Source organism: Enhydra lutris, unplaced genomic scaffold (genome assembly GCF_002288905.1).
Source record: "Enhydra lutris kenyoni isolate GAN:26980312 unplaced genomic scaffold, ASM228890v2 scaffoldscaffold45, whole genome shotgun sequence".
NCBI lineage: Eukaryota > Metazoa > Chordata > Mammalia > Carnivora > Mustelidae > Enhydra > Enhydra lutris.
Genome location: NW_019154129.1, coordinates 13,791,815 through 13,818,207, shown reverse-complemented (window position 1 = coordinate 13,818,207; position 26,393 = coordinate 13,791,815). Strand labels below are relative to the sequence as shown.

Genomic DNA, 26,393 nt, shown 5'->3' with positions numbered 1-26,393 from the left:
CTAGATTCTGTGCAGATGAATTTGTCAGGGCAGAGGGTGTGATACGGTAGTGATTACTAAATGCACCCCACAAGGGCCTGCCGGGTTAGCGCCCCCACTACTTCCTTATCTCCCTGATACGGAACAGGAGCCTCTGAGACACCCTCTGCCAACGAGGGTGGAGTTTGAATGTGGCTTCACTGCTGGGCGGGGGACTGTGGGCAGGGACCTGCCTTGTGTGTCAGTGTCTGCATCTTGGAAAAAAAAGGGTGGGGGGTGGACGTTGAGAGTTGTTTTGAGGACCGACCATGATAGTATGTGTAAAATGCTGAGAGGAAGCATGTGATAAATGTTCATTATTTTTAGAAGTAGAGAACAAAATGGCATTTCATTAATTTTATTTTCAGCAGTGGTAAAGTTGTATCTGTAAGGGGTGTATATAATTTCATGGAGAATTTAAAGAATGAACGCATAAACAGATTCACATGTGCCCACCACCCTGCATTAAACATAGGGTTTTGCTAAGTTCTTAGGAGGCCTCGGAGTGACCGTCTTGATTGTAATCTTATCCCCTGCGGTCCAGGGGTAACTGGCACCCTGATGTTCATGTTAATTAACTTAATAGTGTGTGAAGGTTACTTTTAGGGATTTCCAAAATTCGGGAAGCAGAGCTTCTGTGTCCACACAAAGACTGTACTTCAGTGTCTCATAGTGTGTGTGTGGGTGCGTGTGTGTGCGTGTGTGGTGACGTACAGCCACAGTAACGTTGAGGATGCAGGTCAGTAACGTTCGGAGACAGTGTCTGCTGAGCGCTGCCGTTTGTCAGGCCTGTGGACTAGACCGCAGGCCGCCCCGACCTTGTGTTCTGCCGCCTGCCTCACCTGCTGCTTGCTGGGGGGACAGTGGGAACACAGGTGAAGTGGCATCCTCCGGGATCACCCACTGAATGCTTCTCCCCTCCTTCTTGCCCTTTCTGCACCCCCTTCCGGGGAACAGGGGGAGCAGTCTTCCTCTGGTCTTCCTCTGAATCCAGCCAGCTGACCCCTGGAGCGCGGCTGGCGCGCGTGCCTGCGCTCTGCTTAGGGGCAGCTGCATTTTGCTTTGTGCGGTGCTGCTCCGGAGCACTGGTGGCCGCTTGTCACTGGTGGCTCCCTGACTACTGCCGTTGAAGACCTGTGCGGCCCGCAGAGCGTGTGGCCCAGTGTGTGTTAGGAGCTCAGGCAGACAGGCACTGGGCTGAGAGTGCCCTGCTGCCACCTGAGGCCGGAGCCACACGCGGTCTGCCCCACAGTATGTCCCGGGAACCCCCACACCCCCCACACCTCCCAGGGTGCTTCCTGCCCTTGTCTCTTGAAGGCACTCAGCAGCCTCAAGGTCTGGGTCGATGTTATCAGCCTCATTTTATAGAAGAGTAAATTCCGGTTCAAAGAGTGTGGCTGACCCATGGTTACCCTGGTTTCAGCTGAGTCACACATCTAGAACTTGGGTCTTGGATTTTGTACTCCACCGCAGTCCTCGTGCCGGGAGTCGGGAGTTGGGGGGGGCAGTGGTTGCTGGGCCTAGCTTTGTGGAGGCTCTCGAGGTGTGGGGGTTCCTACGGAAGTGTTCTCTGCCAGGGAGCCCCGTTGACTGAAAGCAGTGCTCCTTTGGGGAAGAGCCGGCCGGATTGGGGGCAGCTCGTCCCCCTCGAGGGGAGTGTTCCCACGCTGTGGCATGTCGACTGTGTCCATGTCGGGGGTTTCAGAGCTCCAGGGCGCGCTCGGCCCAGGCAGCGTTCGAAGACCCCCTGGCGTTTTGAGTTTGAGATCCTGTCCCCGGGAGAGGTTGCTGGCTGGAGCCTTAAGCTGTGAGGCTACATCTTGAGCATAGAAGGGCCTGATTTCGATGGTGGTTTCTCTCCTGATGGCTGGGGGCTCAGCCTTCCGTATCGTTTTATCTGCCTTGGAGTTAGCATCGGGCCTCCTAATGCAACGTGTAGTTGATGCTGTTCGTTCAGACTTGGCAACCGTATTTGGGAAGGGGATGGGCTTTATTTTTTGCCTCGGAAGGCTTATTTTATGATCTAATGACCTTTGGACGGGAAACCTTTTTGTGTCTTCTGTGTTGTTTAGTCGTGGAAGTGCCTCTAGTGCGCGTCCTCTGAGCAGGCCGGCTGGTGCGCTCTGCGTGGATTGACTCAGTAAACCCTCGCGGCAAGGGGCGCCAGAACGCCACAGCCGAGCTTCGCCCAGCTCTTGGTTTCTGCCCATGTCATGATCTTGGGGTGGTGGGATCGAGCCCCGTGTCAGGCTCTGCACTCTTCTAAGATTCTCTTCCTTTCCCTCTGCCCCTCCTGTTCCTGCTCTCTCTCTCTCAAATCTTAAAAAAAGAAAAAAATTCCTTACAGCAAGCTGGGAGCTGTGGTTCTCCTCATCCCTGGCTATGAGGTGGATAGTGTGAACCGCTGAGAGGTGACTGAGGAACTTGTTCGAGGTCACACGGCCAGCGAGGAGCAGAGCTGAGATCTGAACCTGTGCGGTGCAAGTTCAGTTCATGCTGGGGCTTCTCCACTCGCACGTGTAACTTGTCTGTCTGTCTGAGGCCCAGACTCTTAGTTCAGATGTGGAAGGTTTAGACAGCTTAGTAACTGATGATTAAGAGTTTGGATATTTATTTTTGTGTTTTCATGGAATTAGGTTCTTGCTCAGCGAGTTTGTAGAAATGTAAAAACCCTTAAGAGCCAAGAGTATTTAAAGAAGCTACTTGAATTGCTCAGATATGGAGGGTGTAGGCCCAGAGTGCTGAATCCTCCGCTTGGGCAAGGACACCGCCTTCCCCTCAAGGTGAAAGACTTTCTCTTCACCCCGGCCTTGAGTCTGGCCTCAGACTCCCCAAGCCCCTTCTTTGTTTGAAATCCTTGCTTAATTTGCATTTTATCCTTTTTTAAAAAAAAGATTTTATTTATTTATTTGACAGAGAGCGAGCCCGAGAGCACAAGTAGGCAGAGCAGCAGGCAGAGAAGGGGAAGCAGGCTCTTCGCTGAGCAGAGAGCTGGTCGGGAGGCTCCGTGCCAGGACCCTGAGATCATGACCTGAGCCAAAGGCAGAGGCTTTAACCCACTGAGCCAAAGAGGCGCCCCCCTGCCTTTTATCCTTCCTGAAGAGATAAAGATAAGACACAGATAAGGAAGCAGCTGGAGAGATCTGAGAATTGCCAGTCAGTCCTCTTCCTGGAAATCTCCTTCCTCTGCTGTCTGGTGTCCACCCAGGTGCTCTTGCCTTTTTTCCTTGTCCCGGGGGCTCAGGTAGGATTGGGCTCCTAGTAGGTGTTCAGTGAACTGTGTGGTAGCAGATGAGTGGATAAATCACTTTTCCTTGTGAAGTGTTTTAAGTTACCATCTTTCAAACAAAAGAGGAAAAACCATGGGTTTCCCATCCAAATACCACCTTCAAACCACTTCAAACCACTTAAGGCTCAAGAGCATCTCCACAGCTTGAGTCCCACCCCTGTCCCTTGTGCAGACGTGGGAGCCCTGGGAGTCGCTGTGGATTCTCTCCAGACACTGGCGGTAGCCTCCTGTGACCTGCACGGCCCCCAGCCACCCCGCCCCGCCCAGTGACGACCGTCGGGCACCACTGATTACTGACTGTGAGATGTGCTTTTTCAAAAAAAGCTTCCAGGGCTGCCTGGCTGGTTCACCTGGTGGGACGTGTAGCTCTTGGTCTCAGGGTTGTAGGTTTGGGTCTCTTGTTGGGTGTAAAGATTAGTTAAAAATAAAATAAAAAATAACCGGGCGCCTAGGTGGCGCAGTGGGTTAAAGCCTCTGCCTTCGGCTCAGGTCATCATCCTGGAGTCCTGGGATCGAGGCCCGCATCGGGCTCTCTGCTCGGTGGGGAGACTGCTTCTCTTCCTCTCTCTGCCTGCCTCTCTGCCTACTTGTGATCTGTCTGTCAAATAAATAAATAAATCTTTAAAAAAATACATAGATGTTGTACCTTAAAAAAAAAAGATTTAAGAGCATGTGCTTGTGCATGCGCATGGTTGGGGGGCGGAGGGAGAGAGAAACCTCAAGCCGACTTCACACTCAACGTGGAGTCCCACATGGGGGTTCAAATCAAGAGCCTGCCGCCCAACCATCAGAGCTGCCCAGGCGCCCCTGGGAATCAGCTAAGACTCACGTTTGCTTCCTGTCAGAGTCGCTCTTATGAAGGGCAGCTTGTGGTCCCCACTCGGAAAAGGTAAGGTGAGCACAGCAGATGGCACTCCTACTTACTCATTGTCTACACACTCATCTGTACAGAATGAGAGTCATGTTGAGAGGACTTGGGGGGGACATGGTGACCCCTTTTCCAGAGGCTTCACGGTGTCAGAGGTCGGTGACACTGATTCTTGGAGGCAGGTTCAGTTGAGAACAGCTGTCCTTCCTCGTTCTCGAGCTTGCTCAGCCACAGAGGTAGCTGCCACGTTTCTCGGTGGTGAGGCGGTTGCTGAAGCTTGTCCTGACCAGCCACGCAGGAGGTCGGAGGGAGAAACGCAGAAGGGGATCTCCTTCTGAGGGAGGGGGGCTCCAGGGTGGGGGTGCTGGTCCTGGGAAGTGGGGGAGGAATGGTAGGGGCTGGGCATGCCAGTGGGGGTGGTGCTGGCAGGGCAGGAGCAGCACTGATGTAGGCTGGCCTGCAGTGTGAAGCTGGCAGCACCCAGCCTTTCCTGGGGCATAAGGGGCGTGGATTTGGGGTGTGCGCGTGTGTATGGGAAAGGCGAGCGATCATAACTCTCTGTGGGCTGTGTTCTGGAGAACTTCTCTTGTGGTCAGCTTCATTTGATTAGGGAGGATGGGGTTGGGATAGGCACGACTAGGGTTTTGTTACTTGAAATTTCTCTAGAAATTTAAATTTCAGAAGCTATGGAGTAACCAGAACTATTTACTTACCGCAGTTTTGGGTCATCAGGTGGGTGGCAAGCTGACTGGGTTGTGCTGGGAGGGAATGACTCACCGGCAGGTCCTGGGTCACCTGGGATCCCTGGGCTGTGCCTCTGTAGGGCGGAGTGCTGGCAAGCTGGAGGGAGTGTCTCGGGACCAGAACCCACCCTGTGGGGCTGCCAGTCAGCCCGTGTCCCCCAGATTGTGGCAGACTGCCTCAGTGCTATTGATGCTGCTTGAACACCACCTCGAAATGTTGAAAAGAAATTAGCTGTTAAGAGTAACAACTATAATAACAAATATTTGGACTTTTCACCCGGAAGAGGGCCTTTTCTCTTAGACTTTTTGTTTCACAGTTGATGCTTAAATGCCTCAAAGAGTCACACTGTGGCTACCTTTCTTAACTACAGAAGGAATATTAATCACTAGAACGTACCCATGCCAGTGAGTTACAGCTCTCTGGGAAGAGAAAGTACGAGCGTCCGTCTGACCCTAAAAACATCTTCATCAGGGAGGGGCCCCAAGAGCTTTTTTTTTTTTTAAGATTTTATCTATTTATTTGACAGAGATCACAAGTAGGTAGCAAGGCAGGCAGAGAGAGAGAGGAGGAAGCAGGCCTGCTGAGCAGAGAGCCCGAGGTGAGGCTGGATCCCAGGACCCTGGGACCATGACCTGAGCCAAAGGCAGAGGCTTTAACCCACTGAGTCACCCAGGCGCCCCCAAGGGCTGGTTTTGCATAGAGGTGCTTGGCTGGCATGCGGTGGCTGAGGCAGGAAGGAAACTGCAGAATTCCATGAAGGAGGAAGGCTGCCCATGACAGGTTCCTGTGTGGTTATGCCCATAATTGCTGGAGCAGAGGGGACACCAGAGCAGCAGTGGTCTGGTGGCCAGCATCTCAGAACCCTGGACTGATTCAGGACAGTATGGCTGGTGCTAGACTGGCGTCACAGTCCGGATCAGGAGATGCTTAGGCCCTTCTGGGCAGCCTCATTTCTCAGGCTCCCACCCCTGCACTTTGAGGTACCCAGAACTTACCAGAAGTGACCCCAGAAGGAGTGTTTCAGGGACACTGAGGTCTCTGCGTGGCATCCAGGGGTTCTGTCTGGAGGTGGCCTGTACTGTGGGTCAACTGGGCTGCTGAGTCTAGAGGTGCTCTTGCCTCAGGGCCTTTGCACTGGCCAGTCCTCTGCTGAGATGGCTCTCCCCAGATTTCTTTAGGGCTTTCCCCCATCTCCTTGGGTTTTTGCTCCAATGTCACTTACCCAGTAAGGGCTTCTATGTTTAAATTTGCACATCCCACAACTGCTTACCTCAAATACTACTGTCTTCCTTTCTGGCTGTTCTTTTCTCATGGTAGTTATCACTGTCCAACACTGTAACACTACTTGTTGTTTGTTTTTTGGAGTGTCTGTGTGCCATACTGGAATGTAGCCGCTCTTTTTAAAAAAAAAAAAAAAAAGATTTTATTTATTTATTTGACAGAACATGAGCAGGTGGGAGGGCAGAGGGAGAGGGAGAAGCAGACTCCCCACCGAGCAGGGAGCCTGATCTGGGGCTCAATCCCAGGACCCTGAGATCGTGACCGGAGCAGAAGGCAGACACAGAGCCCCCCAGGTGCCCCAGAGTGTAGGGAGTGGGCTTGGCTTGTTTCTTTGTTGTATCTCCAGTACTTAGAGCAGTGTATGGCGCATAGTAGGCCCTCAGTGAACATTTGTTGATGTCAGGTGGGTAAAGCAGGGTGGTCTTGAGGGGACTGAGTTTGCCTCAGATCGAGGAAGCTGCGGTGGGGCTCTGGCATTTCACGTAAATCACGTAATGGCAGAGCAGGTGTGTCCATGTCTGTGTCTCTGTCTCACAGCATCTGTTATTGCCATCTCAGAAATCCAGAGTTCTTTCTACACCTCACGTGGATGTTGATTTCAGAATGACTTGCTTTTCTTTCTGACTCGTGACAGCTGCTGTATTTTGAATCTGAAACATTAGAGGAAAGTGAAACTTTAAAACGTATGATGCATGCAGGGCACCCGGGGTTGGGGGAAGGCGGTGAGGCAGCTGGATCTTGGTTTCGGCTCAGGTCATGATCTCAGGGTTAAGGAATTGGCCTGGATCAGACTCTGCTCTTCTCTCCACCCCCCCCCACCCCACCCATCTAAGCCACACACACTCTTTTTCTCTCTCTTTCTCTAAAATAAATAAGTCTTTGAAAAAGTGTGATGCATGATTAGCTGTCATTGCATTTTACTTTCTGTACACGAATGCTCTCTTCCCTGCCACGCGGCTGCGTCTAAGCCACCAGCAACCCGGCCTTCTGCCCGAGACCACTACCAGCACCTGAGAGACGCCCGCCACCGCGCCTCCTGCCGGCTCACGCTTCGGCCCCATGGCAGCCAGAGGTCTGCTTTGGCTGCCTCGTGCTTCTAGCACTGGCCCATCTCTGTCGTGGCCTCCCTCCCAGCTTCGGCCGGCCAGTTTTCTCAGTGACATCAGGCCCACGGCCCTGTTAGGGTGTAGCTTCCTGGGGGCAGGGGCCGCATCTGCCTGATGGCCGTGTCCCTGGACCCTTGTAAGCACAGTGGTAATGTTTACTGAGTAATCGGATTCGTGAGGTAATTAATTTACCTCCTTTAAGAAACTCTGATGCGCAGGGCGCCTGGGCGGCACATTCAGTTGGGCGTCCGGCTCTTGGTTTCCACTCAGAGCACGGTCTTGGGGTTGGGAGATGGAGCCTCGCGTCAGGATCCCTGCGCAGCATGGAGTCTGCCCGTCCCTCTCCCTCTCCCTCTCCACCCGCGCACCGCACCGTGAACACACACTCGCTCTGTCAATAAATAAAATCTTAAAAAAAGGGGGGGGGGATGGGCAAAATGAGTGTGTGTGCTCCTATGAAGTAACAGAGAACCCGTGGCTTTGGAGAGGAAGGTGTACTTACGGGCCTTACCGGAGTCTCCCCCGCAGCCCGAGTTGTCTGCACTGGGTGGGTTCAAGGTTTGGAGCTCCCCTTACCCTCCCAGGACTGCGGACAGGGGTTGCTGGATGTGCTCTGATTTGCGGCAAACAACAGAATCTGCTGAGCTGGGGGGTCGGGGGTAGGCAGTGGGGCCTGGGAATGAGAGGTTGGAGGGGGTGACTGTGTGCTGCCTGCTGGTTTGTGTGGAGGCGTTTGCTGTCCTCTCCCCTCCCCTGCTCAGCCTGGCCTCAGGGCCACTCACCACCCTCCTGTGTCTCCATCTTTGGAGCAAGTGCCCTGTTCTCTCTTCTTTCTATGGCCAAGCCGTCTACTTCAGTAGCCACCAAACCAAAGCAGGCACGGTGGGCACGGCTCCGCTCGGCTCCAGCTAACAGTTTTAGCCAGTTGCCAGCATTGCGGTAAGGTGACTGACTGGTTGATAGTAACTTATAAAACTTATTTACTTATTAACTTAAAAATCTAAAGATTCTATTTATTTAGTTGACACAGACAGAGATCACAAGTAGGCAGAGAGAGAGGGGAAAGCAGGCTCCCTGCTGAGCAGAGAGCCCGATGCGGGGCTCGATCCCAGGACCCTGGGATCATGACCTGAGCTGAAGTCAGAGACTTTAACCCACTGAGCCACGCAGGCACCGTCTGTCTTTCTTTTAAGATTTTATTTATTTATTTATTAGAGCAGGGGCAGAGGGAGAGGGAGAAGCAGACTCCCCACTGAGCAGGGAGCCTGTTGCAGGACTTGATCCCAGGATTCTGGGATCATGACCTGAACTGAAGGCAAAGGCTTAACCCACTGAGCCACCCAGGCGCCCCAGGTACTTTGTGTCTCTTAAAGGGAAGGCTTCCTTACGCCTTCCAGCCTCCTACTGGAATTGCGCTTTGGGGCAAGGAGGACTTGCCGGGAAAGGTAAGAGTACCAGGTGCATTTGTGTTTACAGGCGGGGAAGACCGGGGCTCAGCTTTTATCTCTTGACAATCTCCGTGACATATACAGAACACAGTGTTTTTCTGCCCAAGATGTCAGTCCTAGACCACCTGCAGGGTACAGTGCTAAGAATAATGTGTGTGGGATTGTCTTAAGTCTTTTTTTTAAAGTGTTGGTTTATTCATTTGTGAGAGAGAGAGAGTGAGCTCAAGCAGGGGGTGGGGAAGGGCAGAGGGAGATGGAGAAGCAGACTCTCTGAAGCAGGGAGCCCAATGTGGGGCTCGGTCTCAGGACCCTGGGATCAGGGCCTGAGCTGAAGGCTGATGCTTTATCAACTGAGCCACCCAGGCGTCCGGGATTGTCCTATGCTTATGCCCCTCCCTTTGCCTGCTGTCTGGGCGGAGGGGGCTCCTTCCAAGAGAGGTGCTTCCCCACGGGAGCCGTCATTCTGGGACAGGTTGAGAGGCTGCAGGCCAGGCGTGCTCAGCCGCTTCTCTCCTCGTGAGCCAGTTCCGGCTGGATGTGTTATTCTGCATGTGCCTGTGTACCGGGGAGTAAATGGTGTTCTCTCTGGCCATCAGAGTGGGCTCCAAGCTGTTTTTACTTTTCCAGCCCAAGTTGAGAGTTTATTTCATTAGTTTAAAAAAGCTCTTAAATCACAGAAATGATTGAGTATAATGTTACAGCAAGTGAAATGTCAAAGGCTGGCATTTGGAAACAGCGTTGTCAACAGAGTTCCAGCCAAAACCTGTGTGTTGGCCAGTGGAGCCCAGAGTCCTGGAGAAACTGAATGAGAAAGCCAGGGCTCGTGCCCCTGCGGTTCCCCAGCCCAGGCCTTGCAGCTGCTGTGGGAGTGGCTGACTGCTTTCCCGAGAGCCGGGGGTTGTGTGGAGATATCTCAGCTTCGGGCGTCTTTGCTGGATCGCCGTTCTTACCCTCTTGCAGGTTGAACGTGGGTCTGGCTGCTGAGAGCGGAGTGTTGCTCCCCACCCGTCCATTAGGGGTGTGCCGCTCCCTCCGGTCCGTCTCTTCAGTTCCTGGAACCATCCACTTGCTGAGTCCCTGCACTGCCACTGGGCCGGAGGGCTGGGAGCACGCTGGCGGTGTGCTTTCTTCTGCCCCAGTCAGGTGCTGCTGAGTGTGAAGCCGCACCCCTGGCTGCGAGGTTTACTACGGCGCCTCGTCAGCACTGCCGTGTACACGGTTCAGGTCATGGGAGTTTCTTGTTCCCCAAACGTGGCATTAGGGTTTTTGCCATTTTCAGGCTGGGTACACTTGTCGCTCTCCACGGTTTCCGGCTCCTGGTGGTTGTACTTCTCCCTTCTGCTCCAAGGGCCCATGGGGGCCTCCCCCGAGGGCTGCATGCTTTCGGGGGGGTGGTCACTGAACACTTGGTGGGGTTTTTCCTGGGGAAGGGAGCATGGAGTCTACCAGAATAGAGCAGGGACTCCCCCAGGAACAGTGGCCGCTCAGACCTGATCGTTCTCTGTTGCGGGGCCGTCCTGTTCATTGTGGGGTGTTTACAGCTTCTCTGCGCCTACCTACCAGATGCAGCATCACTCTCTCTCTCCCCCGGAAAGTCTCTGGACACTGTGAGGGTCCCATGGGGGCAAAACCACCCCACTCGAGAACCACTGGAATAGAAGATGGGTCAGTGGCCGCAGACTTCCTAAGACCGGGGGCTCACGGTGGTCGGCTCCCCCGTAGCGGGCTGTGCTTCATTGTGGCCCTGGTGACTCCCAGGATGAGCCCCACTTTGGGGCAGCCAAGAGATGGAGCTGTTCTCACGCTCAGTGCTCCTGGCCAGGGAGCAGGCACTCATTTGGGGAAGGGGGGGCTGATCAGATGTGCTTGGCCCTGGGCTGCCGCAGCCTCAGGCTTGGGGGCCCCTCATCCCGTGTGTGGATGCATTGCTGGCCCCCGGGCACTGCGGGTGTGCAGGGAGAGTGGCTGCTGCACACCGCCACGGGCAGCTGTTTGCCGGGCAAGGCCCGTCTCCCTCTGCCACTTCCGGCGAACACACGCACCGCCTGACCTTCGAACCGCAGTTCTCCCCTCCCACCTGCTCGGGTGGCCTGGGCGGGGCCTGTGGTGCGTACTGCCCTCACGTGCGGACCAGTGGCGGAGAGGATGGGAGCGGGCGTTCTCCAGCATGATGCCCCACTTCTTCCACAGCAGCGGCAGGCCACACGCTGCTCCGTGACACGGGGTCCGCTGGGTCAGGTCTGCATCCACCATGACAGCCCATTAGGGCGCCCGGCGGCTCAATCAGTTAAGCATCTGCCTTCCGCTCAGGTCGTGATCCTGGGACCCTGGGATCAAGTCCCACTTAGGGATCCCTGTACAGCAGGAAGTCAGCTTCTCCCCCTGCTTGTGCGCATTCACTCGAGCCTGTGCTTGCCCTCTCTTACAAAAATAAGTTTTATTTATTTTTTAAAAAAATATTTATTTAGGGGCGCCTGGGTGGCTCAGCGGCTTAAAGCCTCTTCCTTCAGCTCAGGTCATGATCCCAGGGTCCTGGGATCGAGTGCCACATTGGGCTCTCTGCTCAGCAGGGAGCCTGCTTCCTCCTCTCTCTCTGCCTGCCTCTCTGCCTACTTGTGATCTCTGTCAAATAAATAAATAAAATCTTTTTTTTTTTAAAGATTTTATTTATTTGTCAGAGAGAGAGGGAGAGAGAGCGAGCACAGGCAGACAGAATGGCAGGCAGAGGCAGAGGGAGAAGCAGGCTCCCCGCCAAGCAAGGAGCCCGATGTGGGACTCGATCCCAGGACGCTGGGATCATGACCCGAGCCGAAGGCAGCTGCTTAACCAACTGAGCCACCCAGGCGTCCCTAAATAAAATCTTTTAAAAGAAATTTATTTATTGGGGCGCCTGAGTGGCTCAGTGGGTTGAGCTTCTGCCTTCAGCTCAGGTCATGATCTCAGGGTCCTGGGATTGAGCCCCGCATTAGGCTCTTTGCTCAGTGGGGAACCTGCTTCTCCCTCTCTCTGCCTCTCTGCCTACTTGTGATCTCTCTCTCTGTGTCAAATAAATAAATAAAATCCTTCTAAAAATTTATTTATTTATTTGACAGAGCACAAGTAGGCAGAGTGAGAGGGAGAAGTGGGCTCCCCACGGAGCAGAGAGCCTGATGCGGGACTTGATCCCAGGACTCAGGGCCCACAACCCGAGCCAAAGGCCGATGCCCAACCGACTGAGCCACCCAGGCGTCCCACAAAAATAAATTAAAAAATAATCTTAGAAAAGACAAAAACCCAGCCCATTAGTTTCCAGTGTGCCCCAGAGCCTGGGAACAGGCAGGGGTGTGTACCATGGGCTGCCCTGCCTGGGGGGGGCCTCTCGGGGGCAGTGCTCTACTTGGAGATCTCTCCTGGAGACCTTTTAACAGCCATAGCCGCCACTTTGATGAGAGAAAGCCCTCGGGAGCACGTGCTTGTAAAGCAGAGTCTCAGCAGCCGTGCCTGGTCGTCGTTCTGGGGTCTGCTGTTGGCGTTGGGCAGTTTGCCATCAGGATGTCGGTGCTGAAGGCAGCTTTTCTCGGTAAGTGCTCCTGAAGCTGGCTTCCTCCTTAGCGTCCCTTGCGGAGTGTTTGATGTCAGGCTCCTTAGTCCTCACCATAGCCAGTTTGCTGGGTGGGGGTTGTCCCACCGGGTCCTCAGTGCCCCCTTGCTGTCTGTGGCCCTGGACGGCTGCTCCCTGCAGTGCGCGGCCGCCTCAGGCCTTGGCTGACCTTTGGCAAACTCTTCACTGCTCTTGGATGTCGCCTGCCACACATCCCAGGCCTGAGGTTCTGCCCACCTCGAAGAAGCCATGGGCTGTCCCCCACCTGTGCCAACCCATCCACATAAAGATATGTCAGTGCCTTTGTCATTGAGTCCGGAATCTTGTCCACGCATAATTAACATTCTCAGGAATCAGCCGGTCATAATGTCGGTCTTTATTAACTTCATGTTTGAGGGTTTTTTTGGTCAGCATTTGTCTTGTTGGTTTTGAATTAAAAGCGGCATGTGTCACGGTCTCGCGCGTCTCTGCTGTCTCCTTGAGGCATGCTTGACAGGAGGCTGGGCATACACGTGGACTTAGGTGAGGCCATGTTGATCTGATTTACACACTGCTGGGACAGGTGCAGGGGTGGGGGTAGGAACAACAGAGACAGGCCTCACTCTCCCCTCCTCTACCCCATGGGGGCCTGTGGCCAGATTAGTTCACAGCACCGCTGTCATGCCCGGGACTGTGCTGTTGGAAGTGCTGGCTCCTTCCCACTTCCCTTCCCTGGTGTGTGTCCCCCTCAGCCCTGGGCCTGAGGGTCTACACCCGGGATGACCCTGGAGGCCCAGCAAGCAGGTACCCTTAGTTGTGTCCAGGCGGCCCATGAGCGCCCAGGGCTCTGTGTGCATAGCCCTCCCTGGCTGTGTAGCTCGCCTGACTTGCGAGGACCGTCCAGGCCTGTCACGGTTCCTGCTGGGCCTTTGCCTGCACACTGACTCTTCCCCACTGAACTGTCCCCGAGAACAGAGAAGTTGCTGCTCATCTCTGGCGGGAAGTTACTGAGTCTGATTATGCTTCTGTTGCGTTGCACGCTTTCTTATAAAGGAACAAACTGTTAGGGCACGGACTGAACCTCAGCTTGGTCCAACCCTTGGTACCCTCTGTGTGTGCGGTGGAGTGTTGTGAAATGTGTGAGCCGTAGAGCGTTCAAGAACCCGGCCTCTTTCCATAAATAAAGGGTGCGCTTGGGCTCGCAGTCCCGCTGGAGGACCTGTCCCGCTGGTCGCGTTTGTGCTGTGTGCTCCGTTTAAAAGCTCAGATTCTCTTAGGTGTTTTTACCCAGTCAGTCATTCTGCACATGTTCACTGGGACTGGGTGTTGGGTCGTGTCTTCGCGCTGGTCACGGGCGCAGCTCCTCTTTATTCCCTCTGACGGGCGCTGTGCTGTGTTTGTAATGAATTGAAAGTTTGTGACAGGGGCGCCTGGGTGGCTCAGTGGGTTAAGCCGCTGCCTTCGGCTCAGGTCATGATCTCAGAGTCCTGGGATCGAGTCCCGCATCCGGCTCTCTGCTCAGCAGGGAACCTGCTTCCCTCTCTCTCTCTCTCTCTCTCTCTCTCTCTCTGCCTGCCTCTCTGTCTACTTGTGATCTCCCTCTGTCAAATAAATAAATAAAATCTTTAAAAAAAAAAAAAAAAGAAAGTTTGTGACAACCCTGAGCAAGTCTGTCAGTGCCTTTTTTCCAATGGCATTTGCTCACTTTGTGTCTCTCCCTCACATTTTGGTAATTCTCACAGCATTTCAAACTTTCTCATTATTACCATTTTTGTTGTGATGATACGTGATCAGTGATTACAACTTCCTGAAAGCTCGGATGATAGCTCTCTCTCTCTCTCTCTCTCTCTCTCTCTCTCTCTTCTTTTTTTAAATAAGCTCTATGCACCCAGTGTGGGGCTTGAACTGATGGTCCACCAGTCGAGCTAGCTAGGTTTCCTGATGGTTAGCATTTTTTAGCAATAAAGTATTTTTTATTTAAGGCATGGACATTGTTTTTTTGACATAATACTACTGGATGCTTAATAGACCATGGCAGAGCGTACACATAATTTTATATGTACTGGGAAACCAGGAAGTTCGTTTGACTCACTTTCTTGTGACAGTCACTCTCTTGCCGTGGTCTGAAATCGAACCCCCAGTATGTCCGAGGTAGGCCTGCTCCTTGCCTGCAGCTCGGATGCTCTCCGCAGACCTGTACGTGGTGCACCCCCGGCGTTGGTGGGGATTCCTTGGCTGAGCATAGTGTGTCTTCAGGGCTGACCCTGCCTGAGTCAGGCTTCCCGGGCCGGCCTGCTGCAGGGAGAGGGGCTCAGGCAGCACTGCGGGCGCTGGCCGGTCTCCTGCCACCTCTGCCTCTGCCCTCATCGTGTCGGGGCGCGGGATGTTCTCTTTAGATTGGTTTTTGACTTGATGTCAAAACTCATCTCAGGATGAGTTTGTCCTTTGGCTGTCCTCTCGTGGTGGCTGAGCTGTCATCCGGGGCACACTCCTGGCTACCAGGCCCACCTGTCCTTCCTGTTGGTGGCACACTTTCTGCAGGACTCGGGTTTCTTCAGTTTCCTGTGTGTCTCCTTTCCCTGTTTAAATGGAGAGGAAATGTCTATCCTTTATGAACAAACAATATAAGAAACAGAGCTCTGTATGACCAGTCCCTTAGTTACTCAGATTTATAAAATGAAATGTTCCGTTGTAATTAGCCTGCTTGTATAGTTACAGTAGTGATAGACTTCTTATCACCTGTGTGCACCCTTACAGACTTGGGACCCGTTTGGGCTTACGCTCATTAGCTGTACTTGCTGATCTCTTTTCAGGGTTTGCACGATCACAGCTTGGCTAGTGACAGCCCCTGTAGGCCATTTCCCCACTCTTTCCTCCTACGAAGGCCTTCTCCCTTTCAGACATAGCAAGGGATTCTGGTACCACATTCTCTTTTCTCTGTTTTAAGACGAGTTAACCGCTGCCCTGTGTTGGTTGTTTGTGTGTGTGTTTTCCTGAGCTCTTTTAGTGGGGAGCACTGTTAGAAGCAGTCTGGATGCTCTGCGCTCATTTTGTGGTGTTCTCCAACAGTCTGGCTGTGGGTAGGCTCGTGATGTCACTGCTGGAACACTCCAGAGTCGGAGCTGGGAAGGGCAGTCTTCATGCTTGTGGGTGAGCTTGTATGTATTTCTGATTTAACTTTAAGACTATCTCATCCTTTTTTTTTTTTTTTTCTCCTCCAAGATTTTATTTATTTATTTATTTATTTATTTATTTATTTGAGAGAGAGACCAAGTACAAGCACAGTGGATGGTCAGAGGGAGAGGGAGAAGCAGGCTCTGTGCTGAGCAGAGAGCCCGATCCAGGGCTCGATCCCAGGACCCCGAGATCACGACCTGAACTGAAGGCAGGCGCTTAAGTGACTGAGCCACCTAGGTGCCCCGTCTAATCCTTTCTTTTTATTTTTTTATTATTTTTTAAGATTTTATTTGACACAGAGAGAGATCACAAGTAGGCAGAGATGCAGGCAGAGAGAGGGGTGGGAGAAGCAGGCTCCCTGCTGAGCAGAGAGCCTAATGCGGGGCTCCATCCCAGGACCCTGAGATCATGACCTCAGCCGAAGGCAGAGGCTTAACCCATTGAGCCGCCTCGGTGCCCCTGTGTCTAACCCTTTCTTAATGCCCACCTAAACTTCTACTCTTTTCTTCTCCCGTCTTTGTCGTATTTCTTTGTGTCTCACTGGCAACTGTTCTGTCATTGCCTTCTTCACACATTACCACGTTGCTTTCCAGAAGACCTAGTACCAGCATCATGAGTTCGTGGTGCCAGCCGCAGGTAGAGCGGTGCCTTTTTTTATCATGGCTTTGCCAGCTTTTGGTGTTCCTCTGTGTGGTGAACATATTTAATTGTCGTTATTATGTATCTGTCTGTCCTCCATCCTCTCCCGTAATCGCAAACTTCCAGTGCCATCTCTGGTCTCTTTAAGGTGTCTTTGGATGCCTTGCATGTTTTCATCTCTTGGTGCCTTGAGTTTTTTTGGTGCCTTTCTGTTGTCCATTTCTTCATCTAAAGTCTTGATGGTTTATAAATTTGAATGAGCTCTTGTATGTAACTGAATGCAGTCATATGTGATACAGCTGTTTTAGCAGCTTATTGAGATGTAGTTTGTGGACTGTACAGTTCACCTATTTAAATAATTCAGTGGGTTTTAGTGTGTTCACAGGGTCATAGAGCCATCATCACGATCTAGTTCCAGAGCATTTTCAAGACCTTACAAAGAAACCCAAGACCCATTAGCAGGCCGCCCCCTGCCCTGCGTCCAGCCCGCAGCCCCTGATGACCAGACCACCCATCTGCTTTCTGTCTGTGGGTCCGCCTCTTCTGGACAGCTCATGGGCATGGGATCCCATAGTGCGTGGCCTATTGTGTCTGGCCCTTCTGACGGAGCATGGTGTCTCCCACGTTCATTTATGTCGTAGCATGTATCAGTGTTTCCTCTTCGTAGCTGAACAGTACTCAGTTTTCACGGCTGGACTGTGTTTGTTCATCCGTTTATCCGTTGGTGGACATCTGGGCTGTGTTCACCTTTTGGCCGTGAGGTGTCCTGCTGCTGTCAGCATTCTCGTACAGGTTTCCTGTGGACATAGGTTTGCTTGTCTCCGGGTGCACACCTAGGCTGGGAATTCCTCGCTTTCGTGGTGCCTGTTGCCTCCTGAGGAACTGCCAGACTGTCTGCCAAAACCACGGCGCCGGGTCACAAACCTAGCAGCAGTGCCTGGAGGTCCCGACTTCCCCACAGCCTCACCAGCACTTGTCACTGTCTGTTGTGTGATGCTGGCACCCTCGTGGGTGTCAGGAGGAATCTCCTCACGGCTCTGATGTGCGTTTCCATAGTGACGGTGCTGTTGGGCATCTCTTCGTGTGCTTATTGGCCATTTGTCTATCTTTTCAGAGAAATGTTTATTCAGATCCCTTGCCTGGTTTTTAAGTGTGTGTGAGTGAGTGTGTGTGTGTGTGTGTGTGTGTGTGTGTGTGTGTTTTAATTGGGTTGTAAGAGCTCTATGTCGTCTGCATACAAGTCCCTTAGCAGATGCGTGATTTGCACGTACTTTCTTCTCTTCCATAGATTGTCTTTTCACTTTATTATTTTATAAAATATTTTATTTATTTATTTGACAGAGAAAGAGAGCACAAGTAGGCAGAGCAGCAGACTGAGGGAGAGGAAGAAGCAGGCTCTCCTCTAAGCAGGGAGCCTGATCTGGGGCTGGATCTCAGGACCCTGAGATCATGACCTAAGCCAAAGGCAGTGGCTTAACCCAGTGAGCCACCCAGGTGTCCCATCTTTTCACTATCTCTCTCTCTCTCTCTCTTTTTTTTAAGATATTTATTTATTTATTTATTTGACAGAGATCACAAGTAGGCAGAGAGGCAGGTGGAGAGAGAGGAGGAAGCAGGCTCACCGCCTAGCAGAGAGCCTGATGCGGGGCTCGATCCCAGGACCCTGAGATCATGACCTGAGCCGAAGGCAGAGGCTTAACCCACTGAGCCACCCAGGCGCCCCCCCATCTTTTCACTTTCTTAATGGTGATTTTGAAGCACAGAAGTTTTTAATTTTGGTGAAGTCCCTTTGATCCGTGGTTTTGTTTTATTTTGTTTTTTCTTTTTGTTGTTTGTGCTTTTGGTCTCATATCTAAGAAGGTATTGCCAAGGTCAGGAGGATTTACTCATATATTTTCTTCTAAGAGTTTTATAGTTTTCGTTTTTACGTGTAGATCTTTGGTAAATTTGAGCTAGGTTTTGTATATGATACAGGAAAGGCATTCGACTTCATTCTTTTTGTGTGTGGCTATGCGTTTGTTGAAAAGAATGTCCCTACTCACTAAGGGTCATGGTGCCCTTCTCAAATATGAGTAGATTGTAGACATCTAGGCCTCCTCTCCTAAACTCTCCTACGCTCCTCTCTGCATGACCACCCTGTTCTGGTTACTGTAGCTTTGTTTCTAAGGTCGTGTGGGTAAGCTGGTTCAGCTTTGTTCGTTTCTGAGATTGTTCTGTGTCCCATGTGAATTTTAGGACCGGCTTACAATTTCTGCAAAGAAGCCAGCCGGGGAGTTAGTAGAGATTCCATGGGATAAGTTTTAAAATTTGTTAAATTTTGGGGGCGCCTTGGTGGCTCAGTGGGTTAAAGCATCTGCCTTTGGCTCAGGTCACGATCTCAGGGTCCTGGGATCGAGCCCCGCATCGGGCTCTCTGCTCGGCGGGGAGCCTGCGTCTCCCTCTCTCTCTGCCTTCCTCTCTGCATACTTGTACTTTCTCTCTGTAAAATAAATAAATAAAATCTTTTAAAAAAATAAAATTTGCTAAATTTTGAATTTGTTTAAATAATTTAAAAATCCGAAACTCTACCTGGCCTGAAGGTACCTTTGGTTGGAGTGAGCCTCTGGGTTCTAGAACAGGCGGTTTCCCAGGTGTTAACCAGTTACTCCACTGCTGTCTTTTTTTGAGAAGCTTATATAACCAAATCTAACTTTCTTTTTGAAGTAGGCCCCACACCCAGTAAGGACTCAACATGAGGCTTGAACTCACGACCCCGAGATCCTGACCTGAGCTGAGCCCAAGAGTCGGGCACTGAACTGGCAGAGCCACCCAGGCACCCTCAGCTGTAGCTTTTGTGTACAGCTGACGGTCCTGGAGTCCTCTTCCCACGAAGTTCTGCTTCCGTGCTCTAGCGCTGCTGGGCTGAAATTCTGTTTCGTTGTGCAGTTTTAAGCCAGTCTGTGTGTTCAGGCCCTAATTGAGTTCCTTCCGTGTGTCCAGCCTGTATGCGGTGTGGGTGGGTGAGTTGGTGAGGAGCTCCGGGTGGGGACGCCGTGGTCAGAGTTCGGGCTGGCTTCTCTGGGGGCTGGGGCTGGCTGCTGGGGGCACTGAGGTTGGGCCATGATGGGAAGGCGCAACTGGCCATGGCAGGGGCTGGTTGGAGAGTCACTCGGTGCTGATGGAGGAGAGTGAGGGCGGATAGGATCTGGATAGTGGGGTTGCTGGGCACAGGGACGGGGTGTGGGGGCTGGGATTTGAGCAGGGAAGGGATTGCAGGAGAGCAGTGGCCTGAACCCTGTGGCAGAACGTCAGAAGCCTTGCCCTGCACTTGGTGTTCGTATTTCAACAGTGTTACCACTTCAGTTGATATATGTAGGAAAAGTGAGCCACTGTGAATCTTACCCCTTTTTCCTGTGTCCGCCAGTACGACACCGTTCCTATTCAGTCCAGCGTGGTGTTATGTGCTTGCCCGTCCCCATCAATGGTGAGGACCCAGACTGAGTCCGGCACGGCCCCTGGCATCCCGAGCGGCGGCAGCAGACAGGGCCCTACCATGGACAGCACCGCGGCTGCGCCCCGCCCGAGCGCGAGCTCCCTGCAGCACACCGCCCAGCCGCCGCCACAGCCTCGGAAGAAACGGCCTGAAGACTTCAAATTTGGGAAGATTCTTGGTGAAGGCTCTTTTTCCACAGTGAGTATCTGCTGCTGCTGTTTCCTCAATGAGCATATTTTCCTTGGGAAGGCTGCCTTTCCTCAGGGCTTGGAGCTAGGGGACCCCGTGACCTGGGTGGTGGTCTTCCCCAGGCGAGGGTCTCCGGCCTCTCTGGGGTTCTACTCCGGTTGCGAGGGTGATTTGGGGCCGCCTACCACCCAGTGAATCACGTGGGTGAGATCCCTAAGCCATGATTTTTGAAGACAAAAGCTGTAAAAGGCGTCTGTCTGTTGGTCTTTCTGTTGTTGGTCTGGTTTGGGGTTTGATGCAGTTAGTTTTTACCCTAACCTGTCATCGACAGATCTCACCTGCGTCCTGTGTCCCGTCAGCCCTCCCCAGCCCTCCCTTCGTTTGAAAGTGTCAGTATCAGTGTCTCTTCAGACTTTTCAGGAAACACTTAATGACCTTTACTCTTTCTCTGTTATTTAAAACAATGCATAAATCGGCACAGCCTTGACCCCCGCTGGAGGCACAGCTCCAGACCTGCTAGCCTCCAGGTTCTCGGTCTCCGTTTCAGTCAGCACCTCTGTTTGCTACCTGAGCCACTTGTGCCTGTCTTGTGGTGTTCTTTTCCTTTTCAAGCAAAGAAGTGAAGGTTCAGAGCAGCCCCTTTGCGGAGGTGGGAGCCCCACGTGGCTGTGATGGGACCGGGGGCTTGCGCAGGCTCGGGGGCGGCCTGGGCATCAGCATGCCCTGCAGATGGCCGGGGCCTTCTTGGCTGGCCTCCAGGGAGAAACCTCATGTGAAACCTGTTTCGCTTTTTTCTTTTTACATTCATGAAATGTCACAAGATATAACGAAGAACGTGAAGTTTTATAGCTCACCCACATTGCCAACTTGGTTTAATCAGTGTTAACTTTTTGTTCCCCATGTGTGTGTATATATACACACGGGGAACAAATATATATATTTGTGTGTATTTATATATATAGTATGTACATATATATGTACGTATTTAAGATTCGGTTTATTTATTTATTTAAATTATTTATTTATTTATTTCACAGAGAGAGAGAGAGAGAGAGAGAGAGAGAGCGCGCGCGCGAGAGCGCACAAGCAGGCAGAGAGGCAGGCAGAGGGGTGGGGGGGGGAGCAGGCCCCCTGCTGAGCAGAGAGCCTGATGTGGGGCTTGATCCCAGGACCCTGAGATCATGACCTGAGCCAAAGGCAGAGGCTTAACCCACTGAGCCACCCGGCCGCCCCGATTCTGTTTATTTATTTGAGAGTGAGCGAGCCTGAGCATGTGCACTCAAACGGGGAAGGCAAGGGAGCAGGGAGCCCGATGCAGGGCTCGATCCCAGGACCCTAGGATCATGACCCGAGCAGAAGGCAGACGCCTAACTGACTGAGCCACCCAGGTGCCTCCCCTTATATTTTAAATTTAGATTTTTTTTATTGGCCGTTTCTGTTTAAATTACGAAACAGTTGTGCCCACGTCATAACAGTCTTCAACTATGAGGATAGTTCCCAGTAGTTTGGTAACTCACAGATCTTCTCAGAAAGAAGAAACTATTTTGAAAAGAACCTTGGCTGTTCTGCACGGTTACTGAAGAGTCCGGCGAAAGAAGCAGTGTTCTCCCTCTCTCAGTTCTACTTCATGGACATTTATCTTGACTCATGAATGTGGACTTACTTATGAAACTCCCCCTTGTCTGTGGGTCTGCACAGCAGGTAAAAGTAGGCCCTGTCCATTCTGGATGATGCAGTCCTGATGTTGGAAGGGCCCAGCTGTGATGCTTGTCTCCCTGCGCCTTTCGAAGCCGGTTGCCTGGGAGGAGCCCCGGGAGCTGCAGGCTCCTTCCTGGTGCTGCATGTAGTCCCGCTGCTCTGGGCCTCAGATGATATGTGCTACCCTCGGGTCTTCCTCATCGCTCCGGAAATAGAAACCACTTAAAATTAGATTTCTAGAGGAGGGGGGAGGACAAGCGGCCGTTCCCAGCCTGATCAGGATCTGCACTTGGCCAAGCCTGGCCCCGGGGAGTGTGGAGGCCGAGCCTGCTGCTGCCTGGCTCCCTGGGGATGATGTTGACGTCCAGATGAGCTCTGCTGTTGGCCCCACGGTGACAGAGGGATGTGTCATGCCTTGTTCCCCGGAAGAGGGATACTCCCTGCCCTGTGCCCATAGGGAAACCTGCACGTGAAATATTGAATTCACACAGCAAGAGAGATTTCCTAAGTGCCTTCTTCAGAAAAGATCCCGTTAATTACTAGTGCTTTCTGATAGTTCTTTCTTCCTCTTTCTGTCTTCCTTGTAGCTAGCACATGCTCCTGTGAAGAAACTTAACATTTCATAAACGCATGCCCCAGTGCTTGAGAGCAGCCCACGCAGGTGCATTCCTTCGGCAAGATCTCTGAGATCTTTCCATTTGAGCACATACAATCCAAACCCATTCTTCTTAATCACTGCAGGTCGTTTCACACAGTGTTTTCCCCAGATCGCTTCTGGTGAGTCTGTTGGAGAATTCTGTAATGCGATGAGTCTGGCCTCCGAAGGTGTTCCCTGAGGGGAGGCCCAGGGATTCCCCCAGGATTCGGACAGGTTTCCATCTGCACTCTGATCTTCGGACCATCCTTCCTGCAGGTGTCTGGTGGGGGGGACCGGCGCCATCCGCCTCAGCTGGCTGTGGTGGGTCGGGTGCCCCAGCTTCCCAGCCAACGGGCCTCATCAGGCCTGTGGAAATTGGTGCCCACTTGTGCCCAAAGGTTGCTTGTGTAGAAATCTCTTTTCCATGTTGTGCTGTACCCTGTTGGCTCTCTGTCCCCAAAGTGGAGTGTGACTACAGGCCTTAGGTGTGCAGCCGAGAAAGCCCACCAGGAGTGGGATTGCACCCTGGGTGGGAGGCGCACTGTGCAGCAGGCACCTCCGTGGGCCTCATGGGCCTTGGTTTCCTGGGCCCTTGACAGCAGGGACAGTGTTTACCGTCCCTGAGTGCAGCGCCCACTGAAATGTGTGGTCACAGTTCTTTGTAAAAGCCCAAATTCAGGGCAGCTTATCACAGTGAACATAACTGAGAGCATATTCTAAAAGTTATTTTTTGAAGGTGTTCCCAGGACCCATCTGGGCTATTATTTGCTGTTTCTGTCTCCTGTTTGTGGGGGTGACGTTAGTCCAGGATATTCCTGAATGCATAGGTCACTGCCCCGTGGGAACTCAGCAGCTGACGGAAAGCCTTCTGAGGACCCTTGATTGATCTGTGCGTTTGCTGTTCATTAGAACACAGTAACTTCATCGTTAATATCCAGCCAGATTTTTAGCACAGGACCAATATGTTTTAACGTAATTTCAAATATTTAAATGTAATTTAATGGTGGGGACAGGTTAGCCTGTGTGGTCAGCCTCAAGGTAACTCGTGAGAGTTGACGCTCGGGTTATACTGAGTGTTTTTTCTCTTCTCTTTCCCTCTTTTCTTCCCAAACCAGGTTGTCCTGGCCCGAGAACTGGCAACCTCAAGGGAATATGCTAGTAAGTACTGACCCCGGGGCTGCGCGTCCAGGGTACAGGTGAGGGCGTGTGCCGGCGGCCCGGCCTCCTAGCACCTGGAGGCTCTGTGCTGATTTCAGGGGTGGGATGCTGGTGGTCTTAGAGACCACAAACCCGATGGGTAGGTTTTGTGAAAAACTTTAATTTGTATTAGTTACTTTGATGAGTTTTGTTTTTAGTATATTTTCTTAAACCATTATCAATCGTAGTAACTTGCTTCTCTCTTACTTTAAGTTAAAATTCTAGAGAAACGTCACATTATCAAAGAGAACAAGGTCCCGTATGTAACCAGAGAGAGAGACGTGATGTCACGCCTGGATCACCCGTTCTTTGTTAAACTTTACTTCACATTTCAGGATGATGAAAAGCTATGTATCCTTTGAACAGTCAGAGGCTTCTGAAGTCACACCAGTGACCCCGTACGGTTTTGGAGTCGTGGCTCCGCTGTGTATGTTCACAAGTCGTTTCTTTCCTGGAAAGGACAGGGTGGCATATTCTCAATGTGGATGAATTCACGTCACTTTGCTTTGGGAGCCCCTGGGATTGCTGGTGTTCACTGAAGTAGAATGTTACTTCAAAAGAAGTCATCATAAGCCTTTTTGAGGTTTTTTTGTTCATAAACAATCTAAAGGATTGTTAGGATTTTTAACCCTGTGGCTGCTAGACATTTATTCAGAGGCATTCCCTCTTCCTCTAACTGGTGTCCTTGGGATATCCATCAGATGTCAGGTCCTCCTCTCAAAGCAGGGCAGTGAGGGAGGAAAAAGGATCTTGGGTGCCCAGGGCGCCTCTCTGCTCTCTTTGGCCCATGGGTATGGGGTCTCTTTGGAAGGGACCGCTTTATCAGGCGTAGCCCCCAAGTGAGAAGTCCAGGGAGCCACCCACAGGAGTCCAGAGTCTTTCCCACAGTACCCAGAATGCTGTCCTCCCCAGGCCATCCAGCCTCCCTCCCTCTTTCCTGCCCTCCGTCCTCCCCGTGGCTCCCACCCCAGTTTGCTCTCTGCCTGTGCATGGCTCTGGTCACCCAGTGCCTCTGGCTCTCCAGCAAGGCTGTCACACACCACCGATTGCTTCTTCTGAGGGCCTCTTCTGCTCCCTGATTTCTCCACTAACCCCTGGAGCGGTGTTTTTTCCCCCTCTTTTACCTTTGCTTAGGGAGCAGGGCAGACGGTACCCTGGTCTTCAGGGTAGACCACACTGTGTTATCTTGCTCGTCCCAGGGCCTGCCCATCGTATGGCCTAGCTAGCCAGTTTCTCCTCGTTTCACAGCCCTTTCCTGTCATTTTTCCCAACCAGGACTTGCCCAGCCCCTCTGTGCCCCCATGACTCTGTCCCCAGTTCCAATAGATGCTCTTCTGGTTTCTGCTGCACTGAGAGGTCAGCTGTCACGTGGGGTTGCCTCAGGGCTTGTTCAGGCCTCGACCCCTTAATTCTTTCCCTCCTGCCCTTAGTGTCGTCAGCTTGTGCCCTACTCCTACAGAGCCGGTCCCCGTAAGGGCTTGGCTTGCCCATCCACCCCCTCTCCCCCAGGCTTTCCCCTGCCTCTTTCTACACAGATTCTTCTTGTTTAGAACTTTGCTCCATCCTGTTTCCCCTCCCGCCCCGGCCCCAGCACCATTTTCTGGCTCCTTCAGCTGTCGGCTCAATTTGTCCTTTCACTTACTGAGAAGTACTTGCTGAGTGCCAGGCCATGGGGGTATGCTGGTGAAAAGGTGAAGGCTTGGCCGTCATGGAGTCTGCATACCCAGGAGCAGTTAGACACATCCAGATCGCCAGTGCCCATGCAGTAGACTTGGGGAGCGAGGGCAGTGAGGGCAGGTAAGAGGGTGAAGGAGAGTGCTGCTCTCGTAGCTTGGTGGTCTGCAGGGACGTGGACTTCGGCCAGAGACCTGGGTAGAGCGAGGGCTAGAAGCTGGCTTGCTGGTGGAGTGACAAAGCTGGTCAGGGGCCAGCTTTTCCTCCCCTAGAGGCCTGACAAGAGTTACGGATTTTCTTCTAAGTGCGCTGGGAGCCCTGAGTGCTAGAGCAGAGCAGCCATTTGCTGTGATCGTGGCTGGTGCCACCCTGAAGGCTCCTGTGAGGAAGCTGGGCAAGGGGCATTGCAGTCAGCCTGGCTCCTGGGTGTGGGCCCTCGGGCCGGGATGCCCGGGGGTGCTGGGAGCGAGCCAGAAGAGACCGAGGGTGAGACCAGGCTGGAGGTGTGTGTGGGGTTGGCGTTTGATGCGTCTGTGGGTGCTGACTGCTGCTGGGTTGGCGTTTGATACGGCTGTGGGTGCTGACTGCTGCTGGGTTGGCGTTTGATGAGGCTGTGGGTGCTGACTGCTGCTGGGTTGGCGTTTGATGCGGCTGTGGGTGCTGACTGCTGCTGGGTCAGGGGTCAGGGCAGCGTGCGGGCTGGGGGCGGGGGGCGGGGGGCATCAGCAGGCTGGCCGGCCACCGCAGGGCGGGCCCTCAACAGGGAAAAGTTCTGAGGCCTGAGCCCGAGTCATCCCGACACAGAGACTAGCATGTAGGAGGCGGGGTGTTGCCCGTGGGTGGAGAGGACAGACTTCGGGGGCGCAGGGCTGGTTGGTTTCCAGCGTGGGGTGCTTGGCGGCTAGGCCGGGGGCTGTGGAGTGGCCAAGCACCTGGGCCCTGGGTCTGCCCTGTGGAATGGCTCCTGTATAGGTTGTTTCGGGCTGGGGAGAGAGTTTCAGGAGAGAGAGCTGAGGAGGTCCTGGAAGCACCCGTGGTGGGTTTTGCCCAGTGGTTCCACCCTTGGGGGGGAGCAGTCAAGGGGTGTCATAGCCACGGGCATGTAGGGCAGAGGGTCCTGCCTGGTTTGTTCAGGGTTAGAGAACGTGTGCTTCTGCCTGGCTCCAGCATCAGCCCTGTCCCCACCACACTCTGCCTTCGCTGCTTGTGGCCCCCGGAGGACACTGAAGAGTCGTCTTCGAGGCTGCTCAGTGTCTCTCTCACCTGTGAGGCCGCCTGGACTGACTGCTTATCATTGTGTGTCCCTTCTTGCGGCTCAGGGACAGGAGGAGTGCTCTAAACCTTAGGAGGCTGGGCTCCAGTTCTGTCCCTCCTTGGCTTCGTGACCTTGAGTCAGT

General features: G+C 52.7%; 1 protein-coding gene across 2 annotated transcripts in view; it reads left to right on the top strand.

Annotated features, from left to right (window-relative positions):
• The window catches only part of LOC111156293 (3-phosphoinositide dependent protein kinase 1), a 74,655-nt gene that overhangs the window by 11,603 nt on the left and 36,659 nt on the right, over positions 1-26,393 (top strand). The window contains exons 1-4 of one of the 2 annotated variants that reach the window (XM_022517073.1): positions 12,018-12,313; positions 19,533-19,799; positions 23,241-23,283; positions 23,536-23,673. In XM_022517073.1, the coding sequence (XP_022372781.1) occupies positions 19,590-19,799; positions 23,241-23,283; positions 23,536-23,673 (391 nt within the window). In that variant the 5' untranslated portion in view covers positions 12,018-12,313; positions 19,533-19,589. Of the gene's footprint in view, positions 1-12,017; positions 12,314-19,532; positions 19,800-23,240; positions 23,284-23,535; positions 23,674-26,393 lie in introns of those variants that run through there. The other variant, XM_022517072.1, reaches the window with a different exon arrangement.